Source organism: Hyla sarda, chromosome 2, assembly GCF_029499605.1.
Source record: "Hyla sarda isolate aHylSar1 chromosome 2, aHylSar1.hap1, whole genome shotgun sequence".
Lineage (NCBI taxonomy): Eukaryota > Metazoa > Chordata > Amphibia > Anura > Hylidae > Hyla > Hyla sarda.
The window spans coordinates 302717252-302729554 of NC_079190.1; the positions used below are offsets into that span (position 1 = coordinate 302717252).

The 12303-nt window shown below is 45.2% G+C and overlaps 1 protein-coding gene across 1 annotated transcript in view; it reads right to left on the reverse strand.

Annotated features, from left to right (window-relative positions):
- LOC130356303 (E3 ubiquitin-protein ligase makorin-2-like) overlaps positions 1-12010 on the reverse strand; it is a 77896-nt gene extending 65886 nt beyond the window's left edge. Inside the window, exon 1 of the mRNA XM_056557603.1 lies at positions 11853-12010. Coding sequence (XP_056413578.1) covers positions 11853-11899 — 47 coding nt within the window. The 5' untranslated portion in view covers positions 11900-12010. The remainder of the gene's footprint in view (positions 1-11852) is intronic.
- Positions 12011-12303: the final 293 nt, after the last annotated feature.

Here is a 12303-nt window from a genome sequence, read left to right on the forward strand (position 1 = left end):
TTCAGGCAGGGGTCATGACTCACTACTTCCAGGGAGAGCGAAGGACCAATACAGGAGATCGCAGGTGGGCCCAGCAGTCAGACCCACACAATCTATAACTGCAGATAGGAGATAAGTTTAAGAATTTTGGAGCTTGAGACTATAGAGCCGCAGGAACACTTTGTATGAAGGACAGGCAGGAGGATGTATATTTCCATGGTAGGGAACCTTTTAAGATGTATAATGTGCTGATGTCAGTTATATAGGTTGGGGGGGGGGGGGTCAAAACTGTCCAGAGGAAAAGCTGCCAAGTTGTCAATAGCAACCACATTGCTTCTTTCATTTTTGCATAGATTTTTTATAAGGGTGCATTCACACCACGTTTTTGCAATATAGTTCCAATTTTTCAATGTGAAAACCGTATGCATTGACTCTCCATTGAAAATCGTATGCCAAAAGATGCATCAGGTTGTGTCCTTTTTGCAACCTGTACAGTTTGGTCAGGTTTTTTCCTCCATACCCAAAACCGTAGTCTAGCACGGTTTTTGGGTTCGTGTGAAAAACTATTAAAGGGGTACTCCGGTGAAAACTCTCTTTTAAATCAACTGGTGCCAGAAAGTTAAACAGATTTGTAAATTACTTCTATTAAAAAATCTTAATCCTTCCTGTACTTACTAGCTGCTGAATACTACAGAGGAAATTCTTTTCTTTTTGGAATTCTCTCTGACGACATCACGAGCACAGTGCTCTTTGACATAACTATTGTTGTCCTTAGTGGGATTTGAACTAGGGATCGACCGATATTTTTTAGGGCCGATAGCCGATAACTTATACCGATATTCCGGTATAAGTCATCGGCTATTTATCCCCCCTCGACACCGCTGCAGAGCATTGATTTAAAGAGGGTGCTTTAAATCAATGCACTGCAGTGGCTTTTTTGGGGCCATAGGCCGCCGCCACCCGCTTCTCTCCCCCTACCTGTCAGGGTGGTCCGGGCCATCCATCCATCCTTCCAGTAGTGTCCGGCGGCATTCCGGGTGGAGGGTGCACCGGTCCGGGCTGTACTTCTCCGGTGGTCCTCTTCTCCACTCCGGGCAGGCTCCGGCCTAGTACGCTGCATAGACGCCGCTGCGCAGTGACGCCTGTGCGCAGCGACGCACCTGACGTCACGGCGTAGCAGCGTCTATGCAGCGTACTAGGCCGGAGCCTGCCCGGAGTGGAGAAGATGACCCCCGGAGAAGGACAGCCCGGACTAGTTCATCCTCCACCCGGAAAGCCGCCGGACACTACAGGAAGGATGGATGGCCCGGACAACTCCCATTACGGGTAAGTTAAATTTTTTTTATTTTTTATTGACTCTGAGGGTGTGGGAGGAGCCCGACCAGATGCGGTATGGGCAAAAAAACATTACGGTATACCGCCCAGCACTACAGGGGGGGGGGGGGGGGGGCGGTCACGGTGCGGCGGGTCGGGGGAGGGGGGGGGGGGCGCGATCGCGGTGCGGGCGGGGCATTATCGGCTTATCGGAAAGGTAATTGCCGATACAGATAATGCCCAAAATAGTGATTATCTGCCTATAATATCAGCCATACCGATAATCGGTCGATCTCTAATTTGAACCCAAGGCCCCAGCACTGCAAGGCATAAGTGCTAACCACTGAGCCACCATGCTGAGCTTAGCATACATCTGTTATGCATGGTTGCTAAAATGGACAGAGATGTCAGCAGAGAGCACTGTGGTCGTGATGTCAGTGATCCAAAAAGAAAGGAATTTCCTCAGTGGCATTCAGCAGCTAATAAGTACTGGAAGGATTAAGATTTTTTAATAGAAGTAATCTACAAATATGTTTAACTTTCTTGCACCAGTTGATTTAAAAGAAAAAAGGTTTTCACTGGAGTACCCCTTTAACCCCTTAAGGACTCAGGGTTTTTCCACTTTCATTTTTCCTCCTTACCTTTTAAAAATCATAACCCTTTCAATTTTCCACCTAAAAATCCATATTATGGCTTATTTTTTGCGTCGCCAATTCTACTTTGCAGTGACAGTCATTTTACTCAAAAATGCACGGCGAAACGGAAAAAAAAAAATCATTGTGCAACAAAATCGAAGAAAAAATGCCATTTTGTAACTTTTGGGGGCTTCCGTTTCTACGCAGTGCATATTTCGGTAAAAATTACACCTCATTTTTCTATAGGTCCATACGGTTAAAATGATGCCCCATGTATATAGGTTTGATTTTGTCGCACTTCTGGAAAAAATCATAACTACATGCAGGAAAATTTATACTTTTAAAAATCTTCTGACCCCTATAACTTATTTTCCACGTACAGGGCGGTATGAGGACTCATTTTTTGCGCCGTGATCTGAAGTTTTTATCGGTATGATTTGTTTTGATCGGACTTTTTGATCACTTTTTAATGGTATAAAAAGTGACCAAAATACGCTTTTTTGGAGTTTAGAATTTTTTTGCGCGTACGCCATTGACCGTGCGGTTTAACTAATGAAATATTTTTATAGTTCGGACATTTACGCACGCGGCGATACCACATATGTTTATTTTTATTTTTTTACAATGTTTTATTTTTTTATGGGAAAAGGGGGTGATTCAAACTTTTATTAGGGAAGGGGTTAAATGACCTTTATTAACACTTTTTTTACTTTTTTTTTTTTCAGTGTTATAGGGACCATAGGGACCTATAACACTGCACACACTTATCTTCTACACAGATCACAGGCATGGTATTAAAACGCCTGTGATCAGTGTTATCGGCGCTTGACTGCTCCTGCCTGGATCTCAGGCACGGAGCAGTCATTAACCGATCGGACACCGAGGAGGCAGGTAAGGGCCCTCCCGGTGTCCTGTCAGCTGTTCGGGACGCCGCGATTTCACCGCGGCGGTCCCGAACAGCCCGACTGAGCAACCGGGTCACTTTCACTTTAGAATCGGCGGTCAGCTTTGACCGCCGCTTCTAAAGGGTTAATACCGCACATCGCCGCGATCGGCGATGTGTGGTATTAGCCGCGGGTCCCGGCCGTTGATTAGCGCCGGGACCGACGCAATATGATGCAATATGATACGTAAATATACTTCCTGCGTCGTTAAGGGGTTAAGGACCAGGCCATTTTACACCTTAGTACCAGAGCGTTTTTTGCACATCTGACCACTGTCACTTTAAACATTAACTCTGGAATGCTTTTAGTTATTCTGATTCCGAGACATATTATACTTGTTGTGGCAACTCATCCTTTCTTGGTGAAAAATCCCAAAATTTGATGAAAAATTTGTAAATTTTGCATTTTTCTAACTTTGAAGCTTTCTGCTTGTAGGGAAAATGGTTATTCAAAAAAAAAAAAAATTTTATTCACATATACAATATGTCTACATCATAAAGGTGACGTGTTTTTACTTTTGGAAGACACCAGAGGGCTTCAAAGTTCAGCAGCAATTTTCCAATTTTTCACAAGATTTTCAAACTCCCTATTTTTCAGGGACCAGTTCACGTTTGAAGTGGATTTTAAGGGTCTTCATCTTAGAAATACCCCATAAATGACCCCATTATAAAAACTGCAACCCCCAAAGTATTCAAAATGACATTCAGTAAGTGTATTAACCCTTTAGGTGTTTCACAGGAATATCAGCAAAGTGAAGGAGAAAATTCACAATTTTCGTTTTTTTTTTTACACTCGCATGTTCTTGTAGACCCAATTTTGAATTTGTACAAGGGGTACACATGTCATACCATTTTGGAAACTGGACCCCTTGAGGACTGTAACAAGGAATTAAGTGAGCCTTAATACCCCACAGGTGTTTCTCGACTTTTGCATGTGTGTAAAAAAATAAAATAAAAAAAAACTCACTAAAATGTGTTCCCCAAATTTCACATTTATGCAAGGGTTAATAGCAGAAAATACCCCCCAAAATTTGTAACCCCATCTCTTCTGAGTATGGAGGTACCCCATAAGTTGACCTGAAGTGCAATACGGGCGAACTACAACGCTCAGAAGAGAAGGAGTCCTATTTGGCTTTTTGAGCAAATTTTGCTCGGGGGGCATGTCGCATTTAGGAAGCCCCTATGGTGCCAGGACAGCAAAATAACCCCCACATGGCATACCATTTTGGAAACTAGACCCCCTTGAGGAACGTAACAAGGGGTACAGTGAGCATTTACCCCCCACTGGTGTCTGTCAGATTTTTGGAACAGTGGGCTGTACAAAATTTTTTAATTTGCACAGCCCACTGTTCCAAATATCTGTCAGACACCAGTGGGGTGTAAATTCTCACTGCACCCCTCATTACATTCCGTGAGGGGTGTAGTTTCCAAAATGGGATCACATGTGTGGTTTTGTTTTTTTTGCATTTGTCAAAACCGCTGTAACAATCAGCCACCCCTGTGCAAATTGCCTCAAATGTACATGGCACACTCTCCCTTCTGGGCCTTGTTGTGCGTCCCCAGAGCACTTTGCACCCACATATCGGGTATCTCCGTAGTCGGGAGAAACTGCATTACACATTTTGGGGGGCTTTCCCCCCCCCCCCTTTTACCTCTTGTCAAAATGAAAAGTATAGGGCAACACCAGCATGTTAGTGTACAAAAAAATAAAAAATTAAAAAATGTTTTTTACACTAACATGCTGGTGAAGACCCCAACTTCACCTTTTCATAAAGGGGTAAAAGGAGAAAAAGCCCCCCAAAGATTGTTAGGCAATTTCTCCCGAGTACGGCGATACCCCATATGTGACCCTATACTGTTGCCTTAAAATACGACAGGGCTCCGAAGTGAGAGCGCCATTTGCATTTGAGGCCTGAATTAGGGATTTGCATAAGGGTGGAAATAGGGGTATTCTACGCCAGTGATTCCCAAACAGGGTGCCTCCAGCTGTTGTAAAACTCCATGCATGCTTGGACAGTCAACGGCTGTCCGGCAATACAGGGAGTTGTTTTGCAACAGCTGGAGGCTCCATTTTGGAAACCGTGGCGTACCAGACATTTTTCATTTTTATTGGGGAGGGGGGCTGTGTAGGGGTATGTGTATATGTAGTGTTTTTTTACTTTTTATTTTTTTATTTTGTGTTAGTGTGGTGTAGTGTTTTTAGGGTACAGTCACACGGGCGGGGATTACAGAGAGTTTCCAGCAAACTTTCAGCCTGATACTCACTGTAAGCCCCCTGCCCATGTGAATGTACCCTGTACATTTACAGGGGGGACCTCCAGCTGTTGCAAAACTACACCTCCCAGCATGCAGTCTATCAGTGCATGCTGGTAGTTATAGTTTTGCAACAGCTGGAGGCACACAGGTTGGGAAACAATGAGTTAGGAAACAGACAATGTTTCCCAACCAGTGTGCCTCCAGTTGTTGCAAAACCACTACTCCCAAACATTCTCAGGCATGCTGGAAGTAGTTCGGCAACATCTTTAGAGCCAGATTTTGCCGAACTACAACTCCCAGCATGCTTGGAGTTGTAGTTTTGCAACATCTGGACGACTACAGTTTGCAGACCACTAATACAGTGGTTCCCAATCTGTGCCCTTCCAGATGTTGCAAAACTACCACACCCAATATGCCAAAACTGACCAGGCATGCTGGGAGTTGTAGTTCTGCAACATTTGAAGGGCCAGATGTTACAGAACTACAACTCCCAGCATGCCTGGACAGTAATGGCATGCTGAGGATGTGTAGTTTTGCAACATCTGGAAGGGCACAGTGGTCTCGAAACTGTGGACCTCCAGATGTTGCAAAACTGGGCATGCTGGGAGTTGTAGTGTAAGGGGACCAGATGGAGCAGTCCAGATCGCTTTACGGTGGTCTGGACTGCTGCAAAGGTCCCGCGATGCTGCCGAAGATCCACTCACCTGTCGCCACCGCCGCCGGGATCCGGGTCTTTAGGGAAGAGGTAAGTACCGGGGCCAGGCCCCAGCACTCCCCCGTCCCTCGCCGCATCCTCCAGTCTTCCTCCCGTTCTCTCCAGACTTCCAGGTGCCGGGCAGGGCAGGATGAAGTAACCGCCCCCGTCTGTGATTGGTCGGTTAGCTAACCGAGGAATCGCAGGGGATAGGAGGAGGTGGCAGGCTTGCCACCTCGCTCTGATACATCAGCATGGTCCGTGGCTGTTTGTGACAACCGGGATCATGCAAAATTACCAGGCGGTCGGGTCCCAGAGACCCAATCAGCCTGGTATCGCAGCAGATCGCTGTTATTTCAGCAGCGATTTGCCCTGGATGCCTGCTGAACGATTTCAGCAGGCATCGGCTTCCGATCTCCGCCCGGCGAACGGCAGAGAACGGAATTACTCAGGACGTATGCATACGTCCTAGGTCCTTAAGTACCTGGGTCTTAAGTACAGGTCCAGCTATACAAGTTTATTTTTTTTACATGGGAGTCAATGGGAACCGTACAGAACGTATGTGTAGATTGTTCCATCCGGTTTTCACCATACGTTTTTTGAATTTGTTTGAAATTCCAAGAAGGAAAAACTGCAAACAAGTGAAACTTTATTCAAAATGGAGTAAAGTTAAAAACTTACATTTTTCTTTAACCCGTTCAGGACCCATGACTTAAGGTACGTCCCAACACCCTGGGTCTTAAGGACCCATGACACAGTTATGTCATGGGCAGTTCCGGTCCCCGCCGGGCGGGGATCGGACGGGATGCCTGCTGAAATATTTCAGCAGGCATTCCGTGCAAATGCCCAGGGGGGTCATTAGACCCCCCCATGTCGGCAATCGCGGCAAATTGCAAGTGAATTCACACTTGCGATTTGCGCGATTCCGGGTCATTACAGGTCTACAGTGACCCGGAATGTAAGGGGGATCATGGGTGTCTAAGACACCCAGGATCCCCCTGAAGCGATAGGAGTTAGGTGGCACGGGTGCCACCCCCCCCCCTATCCCTGCTATTGATGGTCTAGACGCGACCACCAATAGCAGATCGGGGGTGGGGGGGGGGGGGGGGTTACTTTCGTTTTCCCGGTCCTGCCCTCCCACAATAGGCGGGGCAGGACGGGAAAACGACGGGGACCAGCGGTGAAGATCCACTTAACGATCCAGGCGGGCGACGGAGGATGCAGGCGACAGATCGGGGGGCGGCGATGACGTGCGGCTGGATCCGACGGAAGCCGGTGAGTTGCCTAGCAACATCTGGAGGCTACAGTTTGAGACCATTTTACAGTGGTCTCTAACTGTAGCCCTCCAGATGTTGCAAAACTACAACTCCCAGCATGCCCGGACAGCTGTTTGGGCATGCTGGAATATGTAGTTTTGCAACAGCTGGAGGGCTACAGTTTGAGACCACTATATAGTGGTCCCTAAATTGTAGCCCTCCAGATATTGCAAAACTACAACTCCTAGCATGCTCAAACAACTGTTTGCTGTCAGGGCATGCTGGGAATTGTAGTTTTGCAACAGCTGGTTGACCACAGTTTGGAGATCACTTTGCAGTGTTCTCTAAAACTGCAGCCCTCCAGATGTTGCAAAACTGCAAATCCCAGCATGTCCAAACAGCAATCAGCTGTCTCGGCATGCTGGGAGTTGTAGTTGCGTACCTCCAGCTGTTGCATAACTACATCTCCCAGCATGCCCTTCGGTGATTAGTACATGCTGGGAGTTGTAGTTTTGCAACAGCTGGAGGCACACTGGTTAGAAAATGCTGAGTTAGGCTGGGTTCACACTAAGTTTTCTCCCATACGGGAGCGCATACGGCAGGGGGAGCTAAAAGCTTGCGCTCCCATATGTCACCGTATGCGCTCCCGTATGTCATTCATTTCAATGAGCCGACCGGAGTGAAACGTTCGGTCCGGTCGGCTTATTTTTGCGCCGTATGCGCTTTTACAACCGGACCTCAAACCGTGGTTGACCACAGTTTTAGGTCCGGTTGTAAAAGCGCATACGGCGCAAAAATGAGCCGACCGAACGTTTCACTCCGGTCGGCTCATTGAAATGAATGACATACGGGAGCGCATACGGTGACATATGGGAGCGCAAGCTTTTAGCTCCCCCTGCCGTATGCGCTCCCGTATGGGAGAAAACTTAGTGTGAACCCAGCCTTAGGTAACAGAACCTAACTGAAGGTTTTCCAACCAGTGTGCCTCCAGCTGTTGCAAAAGTACAACTCCCAGCATGCACGGTCTGTCAGTACATGCTGGGAGTTGTAGTTTTTAAACAGCTGGAGGTTTGCCCCCCCCCCCCCCATGTGAACGTACAGGGTACATTCACACGGGCAGGCTTACAGTAAGTTTCCTGCTTCAAGTTTGGGCTGCGGCAAATTTTTCGCCGCAGCTCAAACTCCTAGCGGGAAATTAACCGCAACACGCAAGTGTGAATGTACCCTAAAAACACTACACTAACACATAAAGGGTAAAACACTACATATACACCCCCTTACACTGTCTCCCCCCCCCAATAAAAATGAAAACCGTATTGTATGGCAGTGTTTCCAAAACGGAGCCTCCAGCTGTTGCAAAACAAAAACTCCCAGCATTTCTGGACAGCCACTGACTGTCCAGGCATGCTGGGAGTTTTGCAACAGCTGGAGGCACCCTGTTTGGGAATCACTGGCGTTCGGGGGGGGGGGGGGGGGGGAAGCGCACATTTTAGTGAAAACTTTTTTATTTTTTTACATATGCAAAAGTCGTGAAACCCCTGTGGGGTATTAAGGATCACTTTATTCCTTGTTACGTTCCTCAGGGGGTCTAGTTTCCAAAATGGTATGCCATGTGTTTTTTTTGCTGTTCTGGCACCATAGGGGCTTCTTAAATGCGACATGCCCCCCGAGCAAAATTTGATCTCAAAAAGCCAAATATGACTCCTCTTCTGAGCATTGTAGTTCACCCGTAGTGCACTTCAGGTCAAATTTTGGGGTACCTCCATACTCAGAAGGCAACATGCCCCCCAAAAACCATTTCAGAAAAACGTACTCTCCAAAATCCCCTTGTCGCTCCTTCGCTTCTGAGCCCGCCGAACACTTTACATAGACATATGAGGTATGTGCTTACTAGAGAGAAATTGGGCTAGAAACAATAAATTTGCTCCTTTTACCCCTTGTAAAAATACAAAAATTGGGTCTACAAGAACATGCGAGTGTAAACAATGAAGATTGTGAATTTTCTCCTTCACTTTGCTGCTATTCCTGTAAAATACCTAAAGGGTTAAAACACTTACTGAATGTCATTTTGAATACTTTGGGGGGTGCAGTTTTTATAATGGGGTAATTTATGGGGTATTTCTAATATGAAGACCCTTCAAATCCAGCAAAAATGGAAGAGTAGTCAGCTCACCCGGCCACCACACGGCAATGTAATCCTCCAAGGGTACAAAGAAAGCAGGTAGATGCCAGCGATTATGAAAGTTCACCTTTATTGGAACCACATAAAATCATCGACATGGAGAGACTTCAGTAAGACAGACATTTAAAAATCCAGGAATCAGCGCCAAGTATGAGGCGTTTCAGGTCATGTGACCTTTCATCAGATGCACCCTTCAAATCCACTTCACACCTGAACTGGTCCCTGAAAAATTGTGAGTTCGAAAATGTTGTGAAAAATTGGAAAATTGCTGAACTTTGAAGCCCTCTGGTGTCTTTCAAAAGTAAAAACTTATCAATTTTATGATGCCAACATAAAGTAGACATATTGTATATCAAAAAAAAATTTATTTGGAATATCCATTTTCCTTTCAAGCAGAAAGCTTCAAAGTTAGAAAAACGCAAAGTTTTCAAATTTTTCATCAAATTTTGGGATTTTTCACCAAGAAATGATGCAAGTTACCACAAAATTTTACCACTATGTTAAAGTAGAATATGTCACGAAACAACAAACTCTTAATCAGAATGATAACTAAAAGCATTCCAGAGTTATTAATGTTTAAAGTGACAGTGGTCAAATGTGCAAAAAAAATGGCCGGGTCCTACAGTGAAAATTGGCTGGGTCCTTGACGCAGGACGTATATTTACGTCCTGCGCCGGCTCTCGCGATATGAAGCGGGATCGCGCTGCGATCCCGCATCATATCGCGTCGGTCCCAGCGCTCATCAACGGCCGGGACCCACGGCTAATACCACACATCGCGGCGATGTGCGGTATTAACCCTTTAGAAGAGTCGGTCAAAGCTGACCACTGCTTCTAAAGTGAAAGTGACCCGGCTGCTCAGTCGGGCTGTTAGGGACCGCCGCGGTGAAATCGCTGCGTCCCGAACAGCTGACAGGACACCGGGAGGGCCCTTACCTGCCTCCTCGGTGTCCGATCGGTTAATGACTGCTCCGTGCCTGAGATCCAGGCAGGAGCAGTCAAGCACCGATAACACTGATCACAGGCGTGTTAATACACGCCTGTGATCTGTGTAGAAGATCAGTGTGTGCAGTGTTATAGGTCCCTATGGGACCTATAACTGAAATAAAATGTAAAAAAAAAAAAAAGTGTTAATAAAGGTCATTTAACCCCTTCCCTAATAAAAGTTTGAATCACCCCCTTTTCCCATAAAAAAATAAATAAAACAGTGTAAAAAAAAATAAAAACATATGTGGTATCGCCACGTGCGTAAATGTCCAAACTATAAAAATATATCATTAATTAAACCGTACGGTCAATGGCGTACGAGCAAAAAAATTCCAAAGTTAAAAAAAAGCGCATTTTTGGTCACTTTTTATACCATTAAAAAAATAAAATAAAATGAATAAAAAGTGATCAAAACAAAAATCATACCGATAAGAACTTCAGATCACAGCGCAAAAAAATGAGTCCTAATACCGCCCTGTAAGTGGAAAAATAAAAAAGTTATAGGGGTCAGAAGATGACATTTTTAAACGTATAAATTTTCCTGCATGTGGTTATGATTTTTTCCAGAAGTGCAACAAAATCAAACCTATATAAGTAGGGTATCATTTTAACCGTATGGACCTACAGAATAATGATGAGGTAATTTTTACTGAAATATGCACTGCGTAGAAACGGAAGCTCCCAAAAGTTACAAAATGGCGTTTTTTCTTCGATTTTGTCGCACAATGATTTTTTTCCCGTTTCGCCGTGCATTTCTGGGTAAAATGACTAATGTCACTGCAAAGTAGAATTGACGACGCAAAAAATAAGCCATAATATGGATTTTTAGGTGGAAAATTGAAAGGTTTATGATTTTTAAAAGGTGAGGAAAAAAACGAAAGTGCAAAAACGGAAAAACCCTGAGTCCTTAAGGGGTTAAAGGGTTAAATATGGATGCAACCAGACATTTTTTCAAACCCTATACAGCTTGAAATTTGTACACACATTTTGATAGTTTAGTCAGGTTTTGAGGAATCTGTTTTTCATCAAAAACCTGACACAGGAACTGTATTGCAAAAACGTGGTGTGAATGCAGCCTTATAGTATCCCCTATAGAGGAAAACTTGTTAACAGTTAACCCCTCCAGCCTAAGTTGAATTTATCACAAATTAGTAATTCTACACATTTGGCACAACTCCCAATGGAACCAGTGTGGCACATAGTGCTACACCATACACAAGACAGACATTTAACTTGAGGGGCTGTCAAACAGAGGCTCCTTTATCTTAACACAGTAAAGAGGTGCAAAATGAGGCAGCATCCTGAGGGGCACATTCCACACCTGGCATTTACAACCTCAACATTCATCAGCCACAACCTGATGACACATTATGCCCTTAGTGCAGGCAGCCATTCTCACTGGAACATGTACAGTATATAAGAGAAGGGTGTATACAGCTACCCCCGCCGCGCATACACACGACACTACAATAACGGTTTTCATCCCAGACCCATAAACCTAAAGTGAAAAAAACAGGCCACTGGCGAACAGAAATACCGTACATTTTTTTTCACCATGTTAAAATATTGGTAGGGTCCCCATGCCCCGCCATATTTGAGTTACACACCTGCAGGGCGCTTTTGGTGCCGCTCCTCTGTCGCTTGCTGAAGCCATAGCCTCCTAGCGCCAAATACACCTTGCGCAGGCGACGGCCTTGTCGACTTTTATAAACGGCCGCTGGTAAACAGCTCCTCCTCCCTATAGACCCGCCCCTAGCGGCCAGCTCGGGAATAACTGCTCGTGCGAAGTGGCGGGCTATAATGTCAGTACGGCATAGAGGCTGCCGTTATTATTTCATTACTTACCACGGCTGTTTTATAACTTTACAACTATGGATAGGCGCAAGGAATTTATATTGAGGGATCAAAATCTGTAAAAAGGGACAGTGATGCAGCTGCCCATAGCAACCGATTAGATTTCAGCTTTCATTTTTAAAAAGACTTCTAAAAAATTAACACTTTAATCTGGTTGCTATGGGCAACTGTACCACTGCTCCTCTTCACTAGTTTGGAGAAATC